We start from the raw sequence: 20,351 nt of genomic DNA on the forward strand, positions 1-20,351 counted from the left end.
GTGCACTGCAGTTGCTTCGCTGCCGTCGTGGGCTGCAGTTGGAAAATCGCGAGAAAAATCAATATTTGAAAACCCCAAGTGCTTGCAGAAAATCCATCCGTGATTTTCATCCATGAAGTGGGAGAACTACTGTGACTTTGTGGCGGGATGCTTTGGCGGTGAGTGGCAGGGCTCCAGCTGGTATTTAGCCCATATTGGCCAGAAGTCTGGGCATGACGCAATGAGGCAGCAGCCGACGATGATAGGCCACTTGTTGAGAGGAACTGCCTCAGGAAAACGGGCGCCATGGTCAAGTTCACGTGCAGCGCCCCTGATCCATCGGATTCTTGGCAAGCTGCTGTCTGCGGCGGTTCAACATCTGTTGTTTAACTTTGTGGCCACAATTTTAATTAATTTATGCTGCATTCTTGATTTTGATACTTCTGTATTCAGGTGCCTGTGGGGTGCTGGTGGCCCACCCACTCGACACCATCAAAGTGTGGCAACAGGCCTCGAACTCATCCGTCGTGACGGCCATTCAACAGATCTACAGCCGCAACAGTGGGGTAAGTTTGGAAGCGAGGATTACGTCTAGTTGGAGGTTTTTTCTACTTTAAATAATTTCATAAACTAAAATATAAGTAAAAGTTGATTGAATATATCATTTGATATATTCACGTGATTTAAAGCAGATAATAGTTTCCCATCCATTGCATTGTTATGTTTTCAATCCTGACTCCGACTGGACGCAATCCTCTAGAGCGGGCGACTGGGTGGTGAAGGGTTTAATCGATCGGCATCGCTTCAAAGGTGAACGGCTTCTACAGGGGCATGTTCTTCCCGTTCATCTCGACGGGAGCGATCAACTCACTGCTCTTCGGCATCTACGGAAATCATCTGCGGCAGCTGCGGAAGGTGTGCCACAGTGACTACCAGCGGGAGCAGCTGGAGTACCACAACATGTTCCTGGCGGGATCTGTAGCCGGATTCGTGCAATCCTTCATCGCCTGCCCCATGGAGCTCATCAAAGTGCGCCTGCAGACAGCCACTTGTACGTCATACTCAATCGAGTTTCTGTCCCAAAATGGAGGGTTAATGTGTGAAATTCCGCAGATTACAATGACTATCTGTATGGCCAGAGAAGAACCGCCTTTGGCACGTTCAAAAGGATACTCAAGACTGATGGAATCTCGGGCCTCTATCGCGGCCTTTTGCCCATGATGTGCCGGTGAGTTACTTATAGTAATTCCTAAAATAGATGGAAAATTGAATGGCTTCATGGTTACAGCGACGTCCTGCCTTACGGAATCTATATGCTGGCCTATCGTCAGGGCGTCGACTACATGGACAGGCGGGACTTTGTGCGCCGGCGACGCAGTCAGTCGGACGGATCCAGTGTGAACCTACTGGTGACCACGCTGGCTGGTGCCTGGGCCGGAGTCATCTCGTGGGTGTGTGTCATTCCCTTCGACGTGGTCAAGACGCTGATGCAGGCGGACGAGAACCACAAGTACCGGGGAATCTTCCACTGCGTGCGGGTGCAGTACAGGGCCTACGGCTGGAGGAGCATCTTCCGCGGCAGCTGGATGCTGGTGGCACGGGCGGTACCCTTCAACGCCGCCACTTTCCTGGGCTACGAGTATGCGCTGGAGTGGTGTCAGCGGTGGAATGGCACCTACGTATGACCAGGCAAGTCTGGACGAGATTAGGAGCTTTAGTTTGTATAATTTGTACATTGTTGTCAACTGAGAAGAGTGTGATTTTGAATTATGCTAACTTTCTATAATTAACTTCAATGCTGTATAACAGCAATAACAAATAGCTTTAATTGCCTCAATTTGTAAACGTTTAATCATATCAACACTTGCTTGATATTTTCGAAATGCACCTCAATTTTGTAAGCTTAAGAAATGAAACAATGAAAAATTACGTCCAATAGCCAAAAATTCTTCTACCGTTTTTATTTTTAACCATTAATACATATATTTGAATGTTTTTCAATCTTTATTTGAAATACTTTTAGAAATAACAATTGCAACAAGTTTTTGAGTTTAGAAAACATTCGAATCGGTTTGAGTCTGCGCTATTAGAGTCATCAACCATTTCTATGAATATTGAAAACATAGAATGGGTGTGACCGCACTGCCAGACGCGAGTGGTTAAACTCCACGGCTAAACACACTGCCCTCCGAACGGTCACACTGAGTCGAACGATGAACAACAACACAACATCGCGTCGCGTTCGTTAAAAAACGAGATAAAACCAAATCGAAGTAACAAAGTGTACATACAGCGCGCGATTTTGCTTATTTTCATTGCGCTGCACTTAATGACCCGTGGCCAGTGAATTTATTTGCAGACTCGAATGGTCAGCGCGTTTAAACGCAGCGAGTGGCGATGAGCAGCCGCCGAAAAAGATGGCAGCGAAAATTGTGCAAGTGAATTAATGTCGAATTGCGCACAATTATTATTCATTTCACTAGTGGTAGTATGTGCAGTTGTTTGTGGCGACGCGAAAAGTTCGCAAAGTTCGCTGATTTTGCGAACAGGAGGCTCGAAATAACGGTGTACAGGAAGGCGAAGAGAAAAACAAACTGAAAAGCAGAGCAAAACGGAAAGCAGAAAGAGCAAAAGTCGGGCGAAAACGCAACAGAGTGAATTGTATATCCATTGCTGCCCCCCAATTCTGTTATTCCCCTCCTTTCCCCCTCTCGAAATCGCCCCCAAAAAAAATCAAATTACGTGGCAAGTGGTCAGGCGAGAAGAAGAACAACAACAAGAAGAACAAAACCTGCTGCTGCAAGTTTTTTTTTTTCGTTTTTATTTGGTTCCCATCTCGTTGCTTTTGGTTTACTGTACGTGCTGAAAACGCCCCCAAATCCGCACCACCCACCACCCAAATAAACAAATAACGGAGTGCAAGAATCCCGCGGAGCCACCACCATCGCTACTATCGAAATGTCGTCACTCAAGGTCGCAGTGAGGGTTCGCCCCTTTAACTCGCGGTAAGCAACGATAACCTACGCCTATTTTATGATGATGTCGCAATTTCCTTGGCCATAGCTGTGTCTGAAGGCTATGGCCAAGGAAATAGCAGCCTCCTTCATAGAGCATTCAAACAGACGGACAAAGTGTTTAATTCAACAAAGAAAATACATAATAATAAAAATAAACGTTTCACATAAATGATCATAATATTGAAGATCGTGTGTTTCTAATGCAACAAAAATTGTATCTTTTTTCAATTCTCATTTAAAAATAAACATTTCTGTTGGCTTTTGAATGTCTTCTTATTATTTCCTATATTTCTCATATATATTTTTATAAAGATCTCATATGCATATGACTCAGAAATGGGCAAATGAAAAAAAAAAGGTTTGCGTTATCAATATGACCTCACTTATCAGTAGGAGAAGGTTTGTTTGCTGGGCTTTCCATCGCGTATCAACTTTAAAACGCCCCGTAAAAAAGTTTGGAATTTGGTTGCGCATTTCGCTGGCTCAAAAGTATCTAGAAAACAAATTTCGTTACAAAAATCCCCCTGAAATACAAGTATAAACAGTCCGAATGGGCCTACTTAAAACCACATTAAACCTTTTTTTTTATCGTTAACCATTTTTGTTGCTGCTTGTTTTTACTTTGTGTCTTTATCTTGTCTATCTTACGAAGCGGTCATTGCTTTTGGCACAGTTACTTGCGAATAAAACCGAATCGAAAAAAGCATTCGAAAGAAAGACGAACGCACCGAGAAGTTGGCAGAACTGCCGCACAAAGAAAGATGAGAGATACACATGTACTAGTAAAGATACATTCCGTAATGATGTCATTCATCTCAGGCATTCGATATAAAAATCACATTAACCCATACAATACGAGCTCTGTGCGCTTTGAGTTTACGGCTGCCGTGTGTTAATTGTGCATGAAATAAAACAACATCATCAGCGGCAAATGCTGTAATTATAGTAGCAAAAAACTGGAGCTAACTCCCTGCCGAGTTGTGACATCATCGTTTTGGCTCCAGCTTATGCAAAGCAGCTACTTATTATGACAGGGAACACTCGATAAGGCAAACGGATACATGTTCGATTTGTAGTCTTTGCTCACTTAAGTATTGTCTATGAATAATAATCATAATGAGCATTGTGCATAGTTGTTTAGTTTTTGAAGACTATTTCTCCGGCTGGAGCGTTCACTGTAAATATTTTTGCTTAGTTTCTTTGGCCTCCGGACGGAAATTTTTAGCACATATTTCCACGGCTCGTCAGTGGACATGCAAGACCGACTGCTCGCAGTAGCCTCCATGCGAAAACAAAAGCAGAAATAACGTATAAGTGTGCTTTATAGGCACTGCACCCGAAAAAAGCAAACAAAATATGCTTTGATTTTGGCACGAAACTGGCCGAGCAAGTTCCACATCCCATCGCATCGCTCATGAGTCACTGCAGCGAAATTCGTTGGTGTCCCGCATAAATATTTAATTGGGAAATGAATCAAGGCCCGCAAAGAATTTCCCGCTGGTGCCTGGCGGAGTTTTGCTCTTCCCGTAATCTCCATCTGGATGGGGATCGCATCGGGCCAAAGATTAACGAATTAAAGCCACTCAAACGCAATGAGCGCTGAGTCGACTTGAGCGGACTTGAGTGCAGCATGGCAAAGTGGAGCGGCGTAATCATGGCGGCCCATGAAGATGGGGGGAATGACCTAAAATTGTCGCTCGAAATGGGACAAGGCACTACACAGCTGTCATGGGATTAATAGAGCTTTACAGCCGCAGAGCAAACACCCTTTTCACTGCTTGAGATAGAGTAAAAGTTTAGCTGCATAATCATGGGAACAATCCAGCTCTCAAAGGTACAGAGAACAATTAGGGAGAGAATTAGTCATAATAATCCATGTACCCAACAAACAAGCATCTTCAGTAATAACTAATTGTTCCCCCAAATCTCACGAGTCTTACCATAACTGGTTTATAATAGCGCCGCATACAGACAGTAAATAAAGTTCTAATAACAATCATGTGATCTTTTTCTGTATATCTTGGTCGTAAAGCTATGATAGGAGTCTATAAAATACTAGATCCACGTTTTTCCTTGAATTTCCAGCTATCAGGGGTCTTCTGTTTGCTTAGTAGCGCCTTCGTGTGTGTTATTTTTCCAGCTGAAGTCTATTTCCGCGTGTGGGTGCCCCTATGAACTCCAGTCAACCGGTTCGGTTCCATCTTTAAACGAATGTTCTATGCCCAGCCGCGAGTTTTTCCATCTCGCTTTTTTATTTGCGCCGCTTTTCCTTTTGATGTTGCAATCAAGTCGTTGGTTTTCTTCCTCATTTTAGTGCTCCCTCCAAACCGGATTTTCTTTTCTTTTTTTTTTTTATAATTTGTAGCCAGCTAGCGGAGAGACGAGACGTCTGATCAGAGGGCTGGCTAACATGTCAATTGGATTGCATGGGCCAGTCCATTTCTCGTCTATTTCCATTCGCTTCCCCGTGAAACGCCCCCTGCCTTTTCGCCATTTGTTCGGGTCATGCAAAAATCGTTAATAGGAATATTTATGAGCAAGCGACTCGGTCTATTTATAATCCAACACGAATGGGCCCCCAGAAGGGGCGGGCTGTGCGGAGGTGTTTGGGAGAAATGCAAATACTATTCATTATATGTAACGTTAACAATAGACTGGCACTGGCAGACGTCTGTCAGCCGGAGATCCATTATTTGCCAAGTAATAAATAAAAATGTCATCCTCACTTCCCATTGCAGCGAGCTCGACATGGACGCCCAGCTCATCATGGAGATGGAGAACAAGAAGACGCGTCTTCTGAAGCCCCGTCTGCAGTCCATTCGCGATGCCGGGCGGGACAATCATCATGACTTCACCTTCGACTATTCCTACTGGTCATTCGATGCGGAGGATCCGCACTTCGCCACCCAGGAGCAGGTGTACAGCGATCTGGGCAACGACGTCGTCGATTGCGCCTACGAAGGTGAGCCAAGGTTCCTGGGGTCACAACATTCGATTACACAATGGTGACGCTCTAACCCCCAGCTAATTGAGCGAATATTGGTCTACACTTTGGCTTTTAGGCCGTGTCCCACACTTTGCACTGAAAAAATCTACAAGTACTTCAAACTTTATAGCATATTATTTGCACCATAGTTAAAACTAAAGAATTCGCGTGTGAAGAACCTACCGAAATCAGAAAATATAAAGAGTTCAGAGACAACTACATCAATATCTTTTTCTATAGATTAAGATATAACCTATGTATATGTATATCGATTTAATTTTCATTGTTGTACATAGATTTATTTTCTGTGCACATTTTCCATTAGCCCCACAGCGAGAGCGTTTTTCCTTCATTCTGTTTTCCTGCACTCACCAGTTTGTTTACATTTTCCCTGTGCGTCTGCTTATTGGCTTTGATATTGGGTGTTCCCTCGCGTTTCCCAAATTTTCTTTTTTTTTTCGCTTTGTAAACAACATTGCGGCTCTAAAAATAAAAACAGCACTAGAGTATACTAGAAAATACCCATACAACTGGCAGCAGACTGAAACGCTCTGCTGGCGACTAATTGAAAATGAATTTAAGTTTGTATGCAAGTAGGTGCAGTTAGCAATAATCATGCGAATTTCCTGCTACCGGATGGATGACCGCCGATCCAGAGTTTTCCCAAATTTCGAGAAGTACCGGGAACTTTATCGACCGCCCAAGTCTTAAAATTTCGTTGGTTATTACACGATTAAGTACTTTACCATCTGGCATGACAGCAAAAATAGTTATTGTGCAATTAATATACAATATTTAATTGATTGGAGTAATTAAAACCTATATCTGTTGCTCACGATTCGTATTTTGTTTAGTTAATAGTTTTCAGGCATTTTTAATACATTTCGAGCTGCTCACTTGCCATTTCAAAAATCTAGAGTACGTAATGCTTCGTGTAGCTCCTAAGTGGGCTTGATTCGATTGCAAAAGCTGGCCAAGAAAGTAAGTCAAACAAAACTTTCGCCCACAACTCAAGATGCCAAGCGAAATGGAACAGCTGTTTTTGCTCGGCGTTGCTTTGGCACGCTTTCAATATCAAATTACGAGCAGCCAAGAGTGGCAAAGTGGCAGTGGGAATGACAAACAGCTAACATGCATGCGCTATGCAGATAAAGCCAAGTCACTCCAATGGCCATAAACTAGGAGCGAGTGCAGTGGCGTCCAACTGACTGGCTGGCAATTTGAGTTGAAACTCTTCGGAAATGTGCAAGTGTGCAGAGCAGGAAATTTCAATGTTTATCATATAATATTCAAACGTTTGCAAACACGACTTCAATCAGAAAAGAAAACAGCTCGATACCTGATTACCATTGATGATGTGCAAATAAAGTACATATATCAAAAGCTTTGCTTAATACGAAATATTTATAAGTTGTATTGCATTTGGAAAAAATTGTTGGTTTCTTGCCGTGTAGCTTACTAAACGACGGATAATTTTTCTTCAGCTCTGAGCATTGTCTTGGTAATTGTTGTTGCACCACCTGTGCGGTCTCGAGTGACGTCGAATGCAAAAGCAAATCTTATCTCACACCTGTCGGCCATCGAGATTGTCCAACGAGCTGCTGAAAGGCTTGAGCCGCCCATCCTCCAATCTCCAGCCCCAGCCTCATACCCATCCCCAAACCCATCTCTATACCCACTGGGTGTAATTCGAGCTGGAGGCACTGGATCCGATGGCTTTAATTGCTGTTGGCTAGGCGCCAACGATGATGTCGCAATTAGTTGGCGCTAGTCGAAGCTTTAGAGGGGTCATCGCTTGAGTCATCACTTGTATTGAAAACATGTCTTGTTTATTTTTTCACACTGCCAAAAGTTTAAAAAGTTTTGTGCAAACAATTCAATGCTCAGCCATTAAATGGCACTTGGGACTGATAAGGGTTTAAGTGCAGCTATAAAATCAGTCAATGAATGGAAAATATCAATATTTAGAAAAGAACAACTGACTCGTAATTCCGCTCAGGGAGCAGAAGTTATTTGCCCTTCTTACTAAAACTAAATTGCCATACTCGGCGAATATATTTTATATATTGTTTGGCGGCAATCTTGCTCAACTTTGATTGTTTTTATTTCCACTCTAAATGTTATTATGTGTCACCGGTGACGGTGCATTCCCATTACTCAGTCACGAAAGGCTTGCCTCACTTTTGGGCGGTTCAGCAATTGCAGCATACCCTTCGTGACTGGCAATTAACTTTGTATAGCACGATGTGGTCGAGTGGCAACCGCCCAACGTTCGCTTTTGATAGTTCTTTAGCACAAAACAACGTAATGATCCATGGTCAAATTGCTATTAATAATCCCCAACACCTCCCGTTCATACTTACCACCAACTAATTATTCTGAATTTTGCATTGGCATTTCTTGAAGGATACAATGCGTGTGTTTTTGCCTACGGACAGACCGGCTCTGGCAAGACCTTCACCATGATGGGCACGCCAAACAATCCCGGCCTGATCCCGCGCATCTGCGAGGAGCTCTTTGCCCGCATGCGTGTGGGTCAGGAGTCGGGCACCGGCTACAGGACACACGCCAGCTATCTGGAGATCTACAACGAGAGGGTCAAGGATCTGCTGGCGGCTCAGAGCACGGGCCATGGGCTACGGGTGCGGGAGCATCGCAGCCTGGGTCCCTATGTGGAAAACCTGTCCCAGCACGCCGTCTCTGACTTCGATGAGATTCAGGTGAGTTGGTGGCATTCTGTGTGTTCCGAGAACTCCTTACTCATTCACAAAACTGTGTTACAGGAATGCATCGCAAGGGGAAATGCGCAACGCACCACGGCCAGCACCAACATGAACGATACGAGCAGCCGCAGTCACGCCATCTTCACGATCACATTTGTGCAGGCGGTTTTCATGAATGACATGCCAAGCGAGACAGTCTCGAAGATCCATTTGGTCGATTTGGCAGGCAGGTGCGTAAGCGTAAGCGGAGCATGAAACACTGCCCCAGAAAGTAAAATCTTACTAGAGAAAAATCATTTGATTTATGTACGACAGCTATTCAGAAACCAAATTTTCTTTAGCACTTACACTACATACCTGAGTAACTGATAGTCGGCGAGCTGGACTATAGCAATCTCTTTTGTTCATTATTATTTTCAGTGAGCGCGCCAATGCAACGGGGGCAACGGGTCAGCGCCTGAAGGAGGGCGCCCACATCAACAAATCGCTCGTGACTCTGGGTAGCGTGATCTCGGCTTTGGCGGAGCAGACGGGTGGCGGTCACAATAGCAGCAGTTCGGCACTTGCCACCACACCGAATGGGGCGAGTAAGCGGGTGCTCTACATTCCCTATCGCGACTCCATCCTCACGTGGCTGCTCAAGGACAGTTTGGGTGGCAACAGCAAGACTATTATGATTGCCGCTCTGTCACCGGCCGATTGCAACTACAGTGAAACTCTCAGCACGCTGCGGTACGCAAATCGGGCGAAGAACATCATCAACAAGCCGACGGTCAACGAGGACACCAATGTCAAGCTGATCCGAGAGCTCAGGGAGGAGATCAACAAGCTCAAGTCCATGCTGGCGGGCGATATTGTAAGCAGCTACCATATGGCATTATTTTAAACTGCAATTACATTTTGAATTCTTTTCCATCAGCACTCTCTGCAGCCATCGCTTAAAGTATTGGCCGATCTGCAAAAGAAGGAGGCCCAAGAGAAAGTACTCACCGAGGAATGGACAGAGAAATGGAAGGTGGCCCAGTCCATTTTGCAGGAGCAAAAGAGTCTGGGTCTGCGCAAGTCGGGTGTGGGCGTGGTTCTCGACTCAGAGATGCCGCATCTAATTGGCATCCACAACGACGTGACCACCGGCGTGACCCTGTACAGTCTGAAGGAGGGCGAGACGCGAATTGGCAGTGAGGATGCAGAAGTAGATCAGGACATCGAGTTGGCCGGCGACGGCATCCGGGCACAGCACTGCAGCATTTTCTTAAAGGGTGGTGTGGTTACGCTGCATCCGTGGCCCTTGGCCCAGTGTTGGGTGAACGCCCATCTTATTGACGAACCCAAGCAAATCTCGCAGGGCGATATTATATTGCTGGGCCGAACCAACATCTTCCGTTTTAACAATCCCGCCGAAGCTGCAAAACTGAGAAAGGATTTGAGTCGGTCGCAGCTGGACATGTCCCGGCTATCCCTGATCACCTCGTCCAAGGAGAATTTACTCACCTGCAGCATATACTCGGATGAGGATGGAGCATCGCCTTACAAGCGCCCAGAGCGACAGTATTATCCTCAGCGGCCCATGTCGCGAGACGATCCGGAATTGCAGGACGAGAATAGAAAGATTCTTGATACCATTGAGAATGCGCTCAAGCAGCTCAATGTGGTAAGTGGTTATTAAAATATATGTACATATATACTTGGTATTTAATGTCCCATATTTCCAAATCAGGAACGCGTCCAGATGCACGACCAATACAAGACCAAAGTGCGCAAGCTGACCGAAGAACTTATTCGCCTGGAACAGGAGGAAATGGACGGCTTGCAGTTGCTGAATTGCCGTGAGCAGGAGCTGGTCGCTCGCAAGGACATGCTGCTGTGGGAAAAGAACAATGAGAAAGTTCAGGTGCGTCATTCTGATCCCATCCGTTTGATTGCATGTCATCATTAATTGTTCCTGAAATAGATGGATTGATTATTGTGCTTGTTTATTGCCTGTTCATATTTATTCTTTTTCTTGTTTTGGCTTTATGTTCCTTACAATTTTCTGTTCGTTCCATTTTCGTTTTAGATCGACATTGTGTGTAGACAAATTTCAGCGTTTCAGACGCAGCTCGACTCTAAGAAACGAGATTTCTCTGAGTATGTAGCGAAAGAATTGCAGGAACTGCAAGATTGTGGCAAACTGGACGAGGTTTGTTTGTTTGTTTAGAATTTCTTTGCTTAGATTAGATTACATTTTAGATACAGTTAATTAGATATAAATCTATTACAATGACTAACAATCATATTTGTGTATTTACAGATGGGGATGAAGATCGAAGAGGGCACCCCCCTGAATGATGAACTACTGTTGCAGGTATCGGATTCCCTCGATCTGTTTGCAGCGCAGTTTATAAAAGATACTGTGCGAAGAAATGTAAGTATCTCTATATTTATTATAAAGAAAATACATTGTAATTATATTTAAACGATTTAAGAATGAGGAAATCCGGAAACTGGACAAACAAATTGCCGAAAAGGAAAGAATACTCAATGCCAGCACTACAAAAATAGCTAAGGTCGATGAGACCATGCTGGAGATCCAGGCCCAGCTGGAGCGCTTGCGTCTGGAACGCGCCGAAAGCGAGGCTGAGTCTCAGGCGATGCGCGCTAGGAAGCAGAATATGAAACTGCAGTTGGGCAACAAGTCGATGTCCACTTCTACAAGCACTAACGAGGCTGACGATGTATCCAAGTCAGATACGTACGAAACCTGTGATACCTTCCACACCGCTCAGTCCAACTTATCGCTCGTTTCATCGCCCACAATTACGGAAGGCCAACAATCGCCGCTCAGCAATTGTTCCTGCGATGCGGAGGATGAGGCCGAGGACACGCGGAAAGATGACCTTTCCGGCAGCAGCGAGGAGACTTCACGAACCTGTACCGCTGGTCCCAGCAGTGGCAGTGGAAGTGGGAGTGTAGGAATTGGTGGCTCGGGATCCGCGCCCAGCTGCACACCCAGTTCGCAGGCTATCATGAGTGACAGCGGTGTTTGCCTGGACAGTCGTAATCAGGCTATCCTGCAGAATGGTCACCTTAACAACTACAAGCAGGGAGTGCGCACAAGCGACGAAGACACCGGTTCCTGCTCCTCCTGTGAGCTGGGACGGCACTCCGATGTCGCTCGTCCGTATTGTCCACTGCACTCGCTGCGACGCAAGATTGCTGCCCAGAAGGCACTGATCATGAAGAACCTAGAAACGGACTTGAACAAGGCCCAGTTGGATGAACACATTGCCGATTTGCAGGATCTGCAGCGACGTTATATACAAATGGAGCAGGAGATGCTGCAATCGGTGCAGGACTTGGAGGCGCATGCCCAGTGTTGTGCTGACGAGCGCTCCGGCATGGAACGGCAGTATGAACTAGCCAGCTCTATTATGCGTTCGAGTGTCATGAGTCCCACCAGCATGGAGGAGTCCACTTCGCAGATATACTCACCCAGCATGACAAGATCCTGCCCATCTATGCGCGAGTTTCGTACGTATTTTGATTTTTAATATGTATGTTGTATGTTGTATGTTATTGATATATTATATTTTTATAGCTGAAGGCGAACACTTCATTACCATTCCGAGTTTTGTGATGCGGGGCGCCGGCAAGCAAACGCACTACGAATACGAGGTTCGCATCGCTCTACCCGATGGCAAGTTAAACATTCTGCGTCGATACAGTCGCTTCAGGGAACTGCACCTGTGCATGAAACACTGCTACGGGGCCAAGGTGAGTGTTTGCTGAATGAGAAGTTTTTACCGTTCAATACATTAATCAATTTCCCAACAGATATCTGCACTACCCTTTCCGCGGAGAGAGCTGTTCGCCTCAAACAGCGAGCCGGTGGCGAAGCATCGTCGTCGCCTTCTAGAGCTCTATTTGCGACGCCTATTCGTCGTGTGCTCGAAGATTCCGCAGTGCCCAATCTACGAGGGACCCGGCGGAACGGGCCTCACACGCGCCTCCCTCGTCCAGCTGTCGTCTTTTTTCAAGAAGGGCCTGTTCGAGAACGGCAAGCACGGGACGGGATAATAGTTAACCTACTGCTGAATTATCTCCTGCCTACAGTGTGTCTTTTTATTTACTTGTACTACCTGTTAAGCTATATGAACGACAACATGGACCTGTTTTGATTAGCTAGCCGAAACTACTGTGTAGATTAATTAGTTGTAAGCCCAATAGCTATGTAAGACCACCAGTGTCCTTTCTATCACTTGAACATATGTGCGACATTTTTTATACCCATTGTTATCAACTGAATCGGAGCTTTATATTGAAATCACTGTAAAAGTAACTGCCAGTGGCGACGTTGCAATCTCTGATTTGTACTACACCAAGTGCAAATATATATTCTATCTATTAGTATCGAGTTGAAGGTTTGTTTAGATGGTTTGTTGGTGTTTGCGGCCAGTTTTAATTAGTTAATTATTTCCCTTTACTAGCTAATTATACGCATAGTTGTACGACTTCCAAAAAAGTTATTCCAGTTATTTAGTCTGTGATTGCCAACTGAAGTTATAGAACAGAATCCAAGCAAATGAGCGTAACTGAACATTTCACGTGCGAGTAATAGTAATCCAACTGACAACTCCATAGTCTAATATCTCTTAGGCGTAAGCTACTTGTACAAATCGAACACTGATGGGTCTAGGTGGGCAGATGTTTAGCAGTAGGTATTAGGTTCACTAGCTATTTAAGTTCTAGATGTAAGTCGATGCGTCGCAATTATACTAAACTAATTATGAGTACAATTCCCGAAAATGTAACAACATGAAATGTTCAATGTAAAAAGCATAGACTAAGTTTACTTATAGCAATATGCTAGTTGATATTGAATGGTGAAATTGATCGATCGGCGGATCGGTGGCAATAAGTGAAACAATAATAGCCTAGATGTAGCAAAACCTGATGGTTCCGCCCACTCAAATGGAAGTCCCACAGGGACAAACAATTCCGATTTGACAACAGAGTGGCTGCTGTCTTAAAAAAAATAAATACGTAAATATATATATGAAACTAAATGCCTGTTCATTCTTATATAGTTATAAATTAATTAGTCGTGAACTAATATGGAGACCACTACTGTATCATATGTACATGTATAATATACATTGTATATACATGGTGTATTTTTACCTTACCGCCACAATATTTTTTCACATTGTACATCATATTGCAAAAGAATTTGTTTTGTATAGTGTGATAAAAGATTTATTATTTTTTTCAATTATGGAATTGTGAATATTGTTCAAAACTTTTTCATTTAATCGGTGCCGTTCCAAAAACATTAGACTTTCGTCGCCAGGTGTCGCTGTTCCTCAGTGTAGAATATATGTAAAATGTATTAATTTTTGTTTCTATTAATTTACGGTATATGCTTTAATTTCGGTCATGTTTATATTTTGCCTAACTTTTGAGTGAGCAAAAGTTTGAATTTTGAATTGCACGAGAATAATGGCGTAAGCAAATAACGTGACTACCATCTAGAAGAAAGGTTAATGTGCATTAGCCTGCTGTTTATTTCGCAATTTATGTCTTACCCCTCCAAAGAACTTGAGATTGATGTCAAAGAGGCCGCCGCATGTGAAAATAAGCTTTAAATGTTCCATTTGCAGGGAGTACTCCCTAAGTCCCATTTTTAGCATTGCAAAATCTTCGGCTGCAGGAAGGCAAACAATTTGGTGAAGAACTCGTGGAATACTATTGTACTGATAAAAATAAAACCATTAAAAACTTGTTAAAGGAATAGGCATACGTACTGTTTGAATGCAGAACTCGCTGTACAAGCAGGCTAGGAAAATATTGATCGACAGCAAGAGGAAAGTACCAAAGCGCACTGTTCATGGAAAATATTTGTTTATAGGTAAAGTTTCTTCTGGAAAACCCACTTACTATATTGACAGCAATCGTTGGGATTGATGGATTTGATGAGCGCCCAGTTGACAATGTGCAAAATGGTCAGTCCATTGTAGAGAAACAGAAGCGTCAAGGATATGGTAAAATATAAGCTGACCTCATTCACTAATCCCCAAATGCGTCCAGCCAGCAACTGATTGCGTTTTAGGGCCACACACAGCTCCTGAACACTGTCCCTCGAGTGGTTATCCTCGAGCTCCGCACCGATCTGCTGGAGGATGTGGCGTCCACGGAGAATCAGTTCATAGATCAGCAGCACAAACACGCAATACTCTGTACACTTAAGTTGTATGATTATCAGAACGATTTCGGTGAGCACTTTATTTGTCCAGTGCAGGAAGGGTCCGAGTGCCACGAGAGTAAGTCGTGGCGTAAGACCCACCAGCAACACTATCCACAATCCCACAGAAATGGCCAACCGGAAACGAAAGCTCCACCAGTGGTGTTGACCAATGAGACCCCTAGAGGCATTATTTAGCTCTATCTCCAGATCCGCAATATCATCATAAATCCTGGCCAGGCGCCGAAAGTTCAGCAGAATGTTCAGTTGATTCCAAAGGAATATGGCAACCACCAGGACCTTTTGCGTATTTCCCATAACTTTGCTAAAGTCCTCGGCGTGAAAGTGATGTAAATCCTGGTGCAGGGCCACGATGTTCGCATAGCACTCATAGATGACCATCAGCGAAATGGCAATTAAATAGCAGCCATAGCCCAATATTAGAATCCCTCTACGTCGCTTATGTAAGGTCCTGGTAAAAAATGTAGGTGGCGGTGTGAGTCCGAATATGGAATAAATCTGAATATATGGACGTGCTGCGGTCAGCAGACGACTCCGATTGGCTTCCATGTCCAGCGAGGAGTTAAAAGTCACTGGGAACACTAGTAAGTCAGTTGCTAAATAGCTGTGCACTTTCATTTTAATTAATTCGAAAAGATTATCAGAGTTTTTAATCAAATGATTGCTGGTAAAATAATTACGAGCAGTTAGTGTTTGATGTATACCATTTCAAAATTGTATTATAGTCCTTGCAACTTAATATTCAAACGTCATCATCAGCTTGGGATATATAAACTACCGATCATATCTTACTGTGGCGTATCGCTAGTATTTTGTCTGTCACTCATCTGAGCAAAATCCTGAATTTTGAATTGAACTAAAATAATAATGTAACCACATATGGTAACCAGCATCTGAAAGTGAGCAGCAAAGTGTTAAGTACAATCAAATATGGCACTAAATACCCCTCCAAATAACTTGAGATTGATGTCAAATAAGCCTCCACACGTGAATAGGAGCTTCAAATGCTGCATTTGCAGACAGTATTCCTTTAGGCCCATTTTAAGCATTTGAAATTCTTCAGCTGCAGACAAACATCCTATTTGATGCAGAATGTGTGATATGCTATTGTACTGAAAAGGTATATAATTTATTTAAAGCACCACATGGTTTTTAGGCAAGGTTTACTTACAGTTTTTACGCAACACTCACTATAAAAGCAGGCCAGCAGCAGATTGATCGACAGAAAAGTAATAGATCCCAATCGACCTAAAATAAGCATAGATAAAGTGACACTTCTTGATGATATAATGAGATGCCTTACTGAACTGAGAAAAATCGTTTGGGTCGATGGATCTAATGATAGCCCAGTTGACAATGTGCAGAATGGTCAGTCCGTTGTAGAGAAAGAGCAGCGTCATGGACCATTTGAAATATGTTCCGATCTCACCCACCAATCTCCAGATTCGTCCCATGAGCAACTGGTTCCGCTTCAAACAGACACACAGCTCCTGCATCCTGGCACCGCAGTCGAAGTCCTCCAGATCAGCCTTTATCTGCTCAAGGACATGGCGCACTCTTAGAATCAGTTCATAAACCAGCAGAACGAACAGACAGTACTCAGGACCTTTGAGTTGAAGCATTATAAGAATGATCTGGGTGAGTACTTGGTTTGCCCAATGAAAGCGGGGTCCAGTGCGTCCAAGAGTTAGTCGTGGTATAACACCTATGATGATCACCATCCACATGCCAATGGAAAGTGCCAATCGGAGTCGGAAGCTCCACCAGTGCCTCTGTCCACTAAAACCCTTTGAAGCACTATCTATCCTTATATCCAGATCCTGTATCTCGTTATAGATAAGTCCAAGGCGTCCATAGTTTAGTAGTATATTTAGTTGATTACAAGTTGCCATGGCTACTATAAGAATCTTTTGGGTCCTTCCCATTACTTTGCTGAAGTCCTCCACATGGTATTGATGAACTACTTGCTGTAGGGCCGCAATATTCGCATAGCATTCATAGAACACTATCACTAGAATTGCAATTAAATAGACACTATATCCTGCAATCCAACAGCTCCTGCGTCGCTTGTGAAGCGTCCTGGTAAAGAATTCTGCTGGGGGTGTAAGACCAAAAAAGGATAAGACTTGAAGATAGGGACGAGCTGTGGTCAGCAGGCGACTCCGCTGGGCTTCCATCGCCAGTGAGTTGTAAAAAGTCACTGGTGTAATGGTGCTGTCAGTGCTTCTATTAGTTAGTTGGGCAAGATAATCAGCTAGCTGTTCTAGCCATTAAACATTTAATCAAATAGAAGTCACTTTGTACACCAAGGAAGTTACATAATGTTTTGTTCACTTTATTCTAATAAAGTGATCCGTTTAGATATTGCCTACTAATTGAATTTCGCATTCAATCCGTCATTTCAGTAATGTTATTGCTTTCAAAATATTTTGTTTCGGCAAAAACTTGTAATTTGAACTGCACGAGTAATATTACGTAGCCAAATATGGTGACCACCACCTATAAAATAGATTGCTTTAATAAATATAGAACGATTATGATAATTAAGTATATACCCCTCCAAAATAGTTGAGATTTATGTTGAAGAATCCACCGCATCTGAAAAAGAGCCTTAAATGTTGCATTTGCAGGGAGTATTCCCTTAGGCCCATTTTTAGCATTGGATACTCTTCGGCTGCAGGCAGGCAAACAATTTGGTGCAGAATTCTCGGGATGCCATTATACTAAAATATTTTCGTAAATTAAAAATAATATTTCATATATTTTCTACTTCAGTAGTAAAACCTACCGCTTGAGTGCAGAATTCACTATGCAAGCAGGCCAGAAAAATGGTACTAGATAGTACAAAAATAACACCAAGCCGCGCTATAAGAAATATGCTTAAGTACATGTACAGATGGAAGTAGTTCCTAGTACTATACTTACAATATTGACAGCAATCGTTCGGATTGATGGATTTTATGAGACCCCAGTTGACCACGTGCACGATAGTCAGGCCATTGAAGAAGAAAAGCAGCGCCATGGAAAGACTGAAATAGCTGCCAATCTCACCCACCTCCTCCCAAATCCGACCCACCAGTAGCTGATTGGTTTTCAGCGCCACACAGAGCTCCTGAATCCTGTTCCTGCAGCTGCAATCCTGCAGTTCTTCATGGATTTGCTTGAGATGGTGACGCACCCGAAGAATCAGCTCATAGATCAGGAGAACGAACAAGCAGTACTCCAAGCTCTTGAGTTGCAACATAATCAGAATGACCTCGGTGACCAATTTATTGGCCCAGTGGAGATAAAACGCCAGTCGCCGCAGGGTGAGGCGTGGCACAAGGCCTATGGTCAGGACCATCCACAGACCAATGCATAGAGCCAACCGGAATCGAAAGCTCCACCAATACCTTCGCGCAGTGAAGTCCTTCGAAGCATTATCTACATCCAGTTCCAAGGCCGCAATGCCCTCATAGATACGTCCCAAGCGGCGACAGTTCAGCAGCATATTTAACTGATAGCATGTAGCTATGACTAGAACTAGAACCTTTTGGATCTTTCCCATTACTTTGCTAAAGTCATCCGCGTGAAACTGTCTCACTTCCTTTTGTAGCGCCACAATATTAGCATAGCACTCATAACAGACCACCAGTGAAATAGAAACTATGAAACAACCGTAGACGGCAATAAAGAGGCCTCTACGTCGCCTCCTCAGTGTCCTGGTAAAAAAGACTGGGGGAGGTGTGAGTCCGAATAGGGCCAAAACCTGAAGATAAGGACGAGCCGTGGTCAGCAGACGACTTCGATTCGCTTCCATCTCCTGCTAGTTGTCGATTAGAACTGTCAACCTTCATTTGCGTTTTTCCTCATTACTGCAATTACTGCCTTTTATTGGTTTTAAAAGATGATCAGTGTGCATTTGTAAGTTCAAAACACTTAACCTGGTGAAAAGCTATAAGGTACCTTTATTTTCATTCATTTAAAGAGGAAAATACCCTCTATATTAATTACTCAACTACTCTTTTAAATGAGACCTAATCCGCTAGGCGCCGATACTTGATTTGTATCTATCCTCAGCAATCGCCTGCACTTTAAATTGCAAGAGGATTATGACATAACCCGAAATGGTGACGAGCAACTGCAAACAAATTTTAGTCAGCGAATTATTTAATAAATAAATAAATAGAAGCTTACCCCCCCAAAGTATTTCAAGTTGATGTCAAACAATCCGCCGCATGTAAAGCGTAACTTCAGGTGCTCCATTTGCAGGGAGTATTCCCGCAATCCTCTAGTCAACATGGGGAAGTTCTGGTCTGCGGATGTGCAACGAATCTGATGCAGGACTCGTGGAATGCATTTATACTAGAAATATTTAAATTTTAAGAAAAGTAATAATCGTTATTTAAGCAAACTTACCGCATTAATGCAGCGCTGACACAGAAGGCAGGGCAGTAGAAGGTTTATTATCAGCGTAGAGCAGACAAGGAATCGTTCTGAAAGATAAGCATAAGGATTGCGTATTTCCCAAGTTATAAGACCATTTTCCCACCATAGTGACAACAAGAATCGTTGAGGAACTTGTTGATGTACACCCAGTTGACCATGTGAAGGATGGTCAGCGAATTGTAGAGAAATAGCAGCACCATGGTCGGCGTGAAGTAGATGCCCACGTCGCCCTCCAGCCTCCAAATCCGTCCCAATAGCAGTTGATTGCGCTTCAGAGCCACGCACAGAGCTTTGAGCATGTCCTGCTGCTCGCAGTCCTGGAATTCCAGCTGCAGCTGAACAAGTGTCTGGCGCAACCGCAGGACCAATTCGTGGATGAGGAGTACGAATACGCAGTACTCCAGACTCTTGAGCTGCTGCATTATCATGACGAACTCGGTGAGAATCTTGAAGTGCAAACTGACAAAAGGACCCATGGCCGTCATTGTCAAGCGGGGCATTGAACACATCATCAGGATCATCCAAATGCCCAAACAGAAGGCCAGGCGGAAACGGAAGCTATATCGTTGCTTTTGTCCACCAAAACACTGCGATGCCTCGTCCATATCGTGTTCCAAATTGGCAATGTCCTTGTAGATTTCGCCAAGTCGGCGATAGTTAAACAGCATATTAAGCTGATTGGTGATGGCCATAACAAAATACAGGCTCTTTTGTATGTTACCCATCACTTTGGTAAAGTCAGCCACATTGTACTCCAGGACCTCCTCGTCGATGGCGATAATGTTTACATAGGTCACAAGGAAGACCATCACAAGGATCGCGGCCGCATAGCAAACATAGCCAGTCATCAAGTACCATCTAAGCCGTCTATGTGGAGTGTGTCCAAAACTTTGGGGCGGCGGTGTGAGGGCAAACACGGAAAAGATGTCGAGATATGGAAAGACGGTGGCCAGCAGACGACTCTTCTTGGACACCAT

General features: G+C 43.8%; 6 protein-coding genes across 7 annotated transcripts; 2 read left to right on the forward strand and 4 right to left on the reverse strand.

Moving 5' to 3' along the window:
• Positions 1-1,914, forward strand: LOC122621050 (solute carrier family 25 member 45). Its single transcript, XM_043798780.1, has 5 exons — positions 1-158; positions 433-545; positions 790-1,030; positions 1,093-1,207; positions 1,268-1,914. Exons 1-5 carry the CDS (start codon positions 113-115, stop codon positions 1,662-1,664), a joined length of 912 nt encoding a protein of 303 aa, XP_043654715.1. The 5' UTR covers positions 1-112; the 3' UTR covers positions 1,665-1,914.
• Positions 1,915-2,171: 257 nt separating this feature from the next.
• On the forward strand, positions 2,172-12,846 carry LOC122620851 (kinesin-like protein Klp98A). Of its 2 annotated transcripts, XM_043798517.1 has the most exons (12): positions 2,172-2,984; positions 5,735-5,958; positions 8,389-8,702; positions 8,766-8,935; positions 9,126-9,561; positions 9,625-10,356; positions 10,423-10,596; positions 10,762-10,884; positions 10,996-11,109; positions 11,171-12,215; positions 12,283-12,458; positions 12,519-12,846. In XM_043798517.1, the coding sequence occupies exons 1-12, from the start codon at positions 2,938-2,940 to the stop codon at positions 12,759-12,761; spliced, it is 3,798 nt and encodes a 1,265-aa protein (XP_043654452.1). In that variant the 5' UTR covers positions 2,172-2,937; the 3' UTR covers positions 12,762-12,846. The 2 variants fall into 2 exon arrangements, with proteins under 2 accessions (XP_043654452.1, XP_043654454.1); XM_043798519.1 differs by lacking the exon at positions 10,762-10,884.
• Positions 12,847-14,089: 1,243 nt separating this feature from the next.
• On the reverse strand, positions 14,090-15,495 carry LOC122618909 (putative gustatory receptor 98d). The gene is made up of 4 exons (XM_043795503.1): positions 14,622-15,495; positions 14,489-14,565; positions 14,270-14,437; positions 14,090-14,212 (listed from the first exon to the last, which is right to left on the reverse strand). Exons 1-4 carry the CDS (start codon positions 15,493-15,495, stop codon positions 14,090-14,092), a joined length of 1,242 nt encoding a protein of 413 aa, XP_043651438.1.
• A 239-nt stretch (positions 15,496-15,734) lies between these two features.
• Positions 15,735-17,123, reverse strand: LOC122618910 (putative gustatory receptor 98c). The gene is made up of 4 exons (XM_043795504.1): positions 16,250-17,123; positions 16,118-16,194; positions 15,891-16,058; positions 15,735-15,839 (listed from the first exon to the last, which is right to left on the reverse strand). The coding sequence occupies exons 1-4, from the start codon at positions 17,121-17,123 to the stop codon at positions 15,735-15,737; spliced, it is 1,224 nt and encodes a 407-aa protein (XP_043651439.1).
• A 211-nt stretch (positions 17,124-17,334) lies between these two features.
• On the reverse strand, positions 17,335-18,745 carry LOC122618911 (putative gustatory receptor 98d). The gene is made up of 4 exons (XM_043795505.1): positions 17,872-18,745; positions 17,735-17,811; positions 17,502-17,669; positions 17,335-17,445 (listed from the first exon to the last, which is right to left on the reverse strand). Exons 1-4 carry the CDS (start codon positions 18,743-18,745, stop codon positions 17,335-17,337), a joined length of 1,230 nt encoding a protein of 409 aa, XP_043651440.1.
• Positions 18,746-18,970: 225 nt separating this feature from the next.
• On the reverse strand, positions 18,971-20,351 carry LOC122618912 (putative gustatory receptor 98b). The gene is made up of 4 exons (XM_043795507.1): positions 19,478-20,351; positions 19,345-19,421; positions 19,123-19,290; positions 18,971-19,066 (listed from the first exon to the last, which is right to left on the reverse strand). Exons 1-4 carry the CDS (start codon positions 20,349-20,351, stop codon positions 18,971-18,973), a joined length of 1,215 nt encoding a protein of 404 aa, XP_043651442.1.

The sequence above is a fragment of the Drosophila teissieri genome, chromosome 3R, assembly GCF_016746235.2.
Source record: "Drosophila teissieri strain GT53w chromosome 3R, Prin_Dtei_1.1, whole genome shotgun sequence".
In the NCBI taxonomy this organism is placed as follows: domain Eukaryota; kingdom Metazoa; phylum Arthropoda; class Insecta; order Diptera; family Drosophilidae; genus Drosophila; species Drosophila teissieri.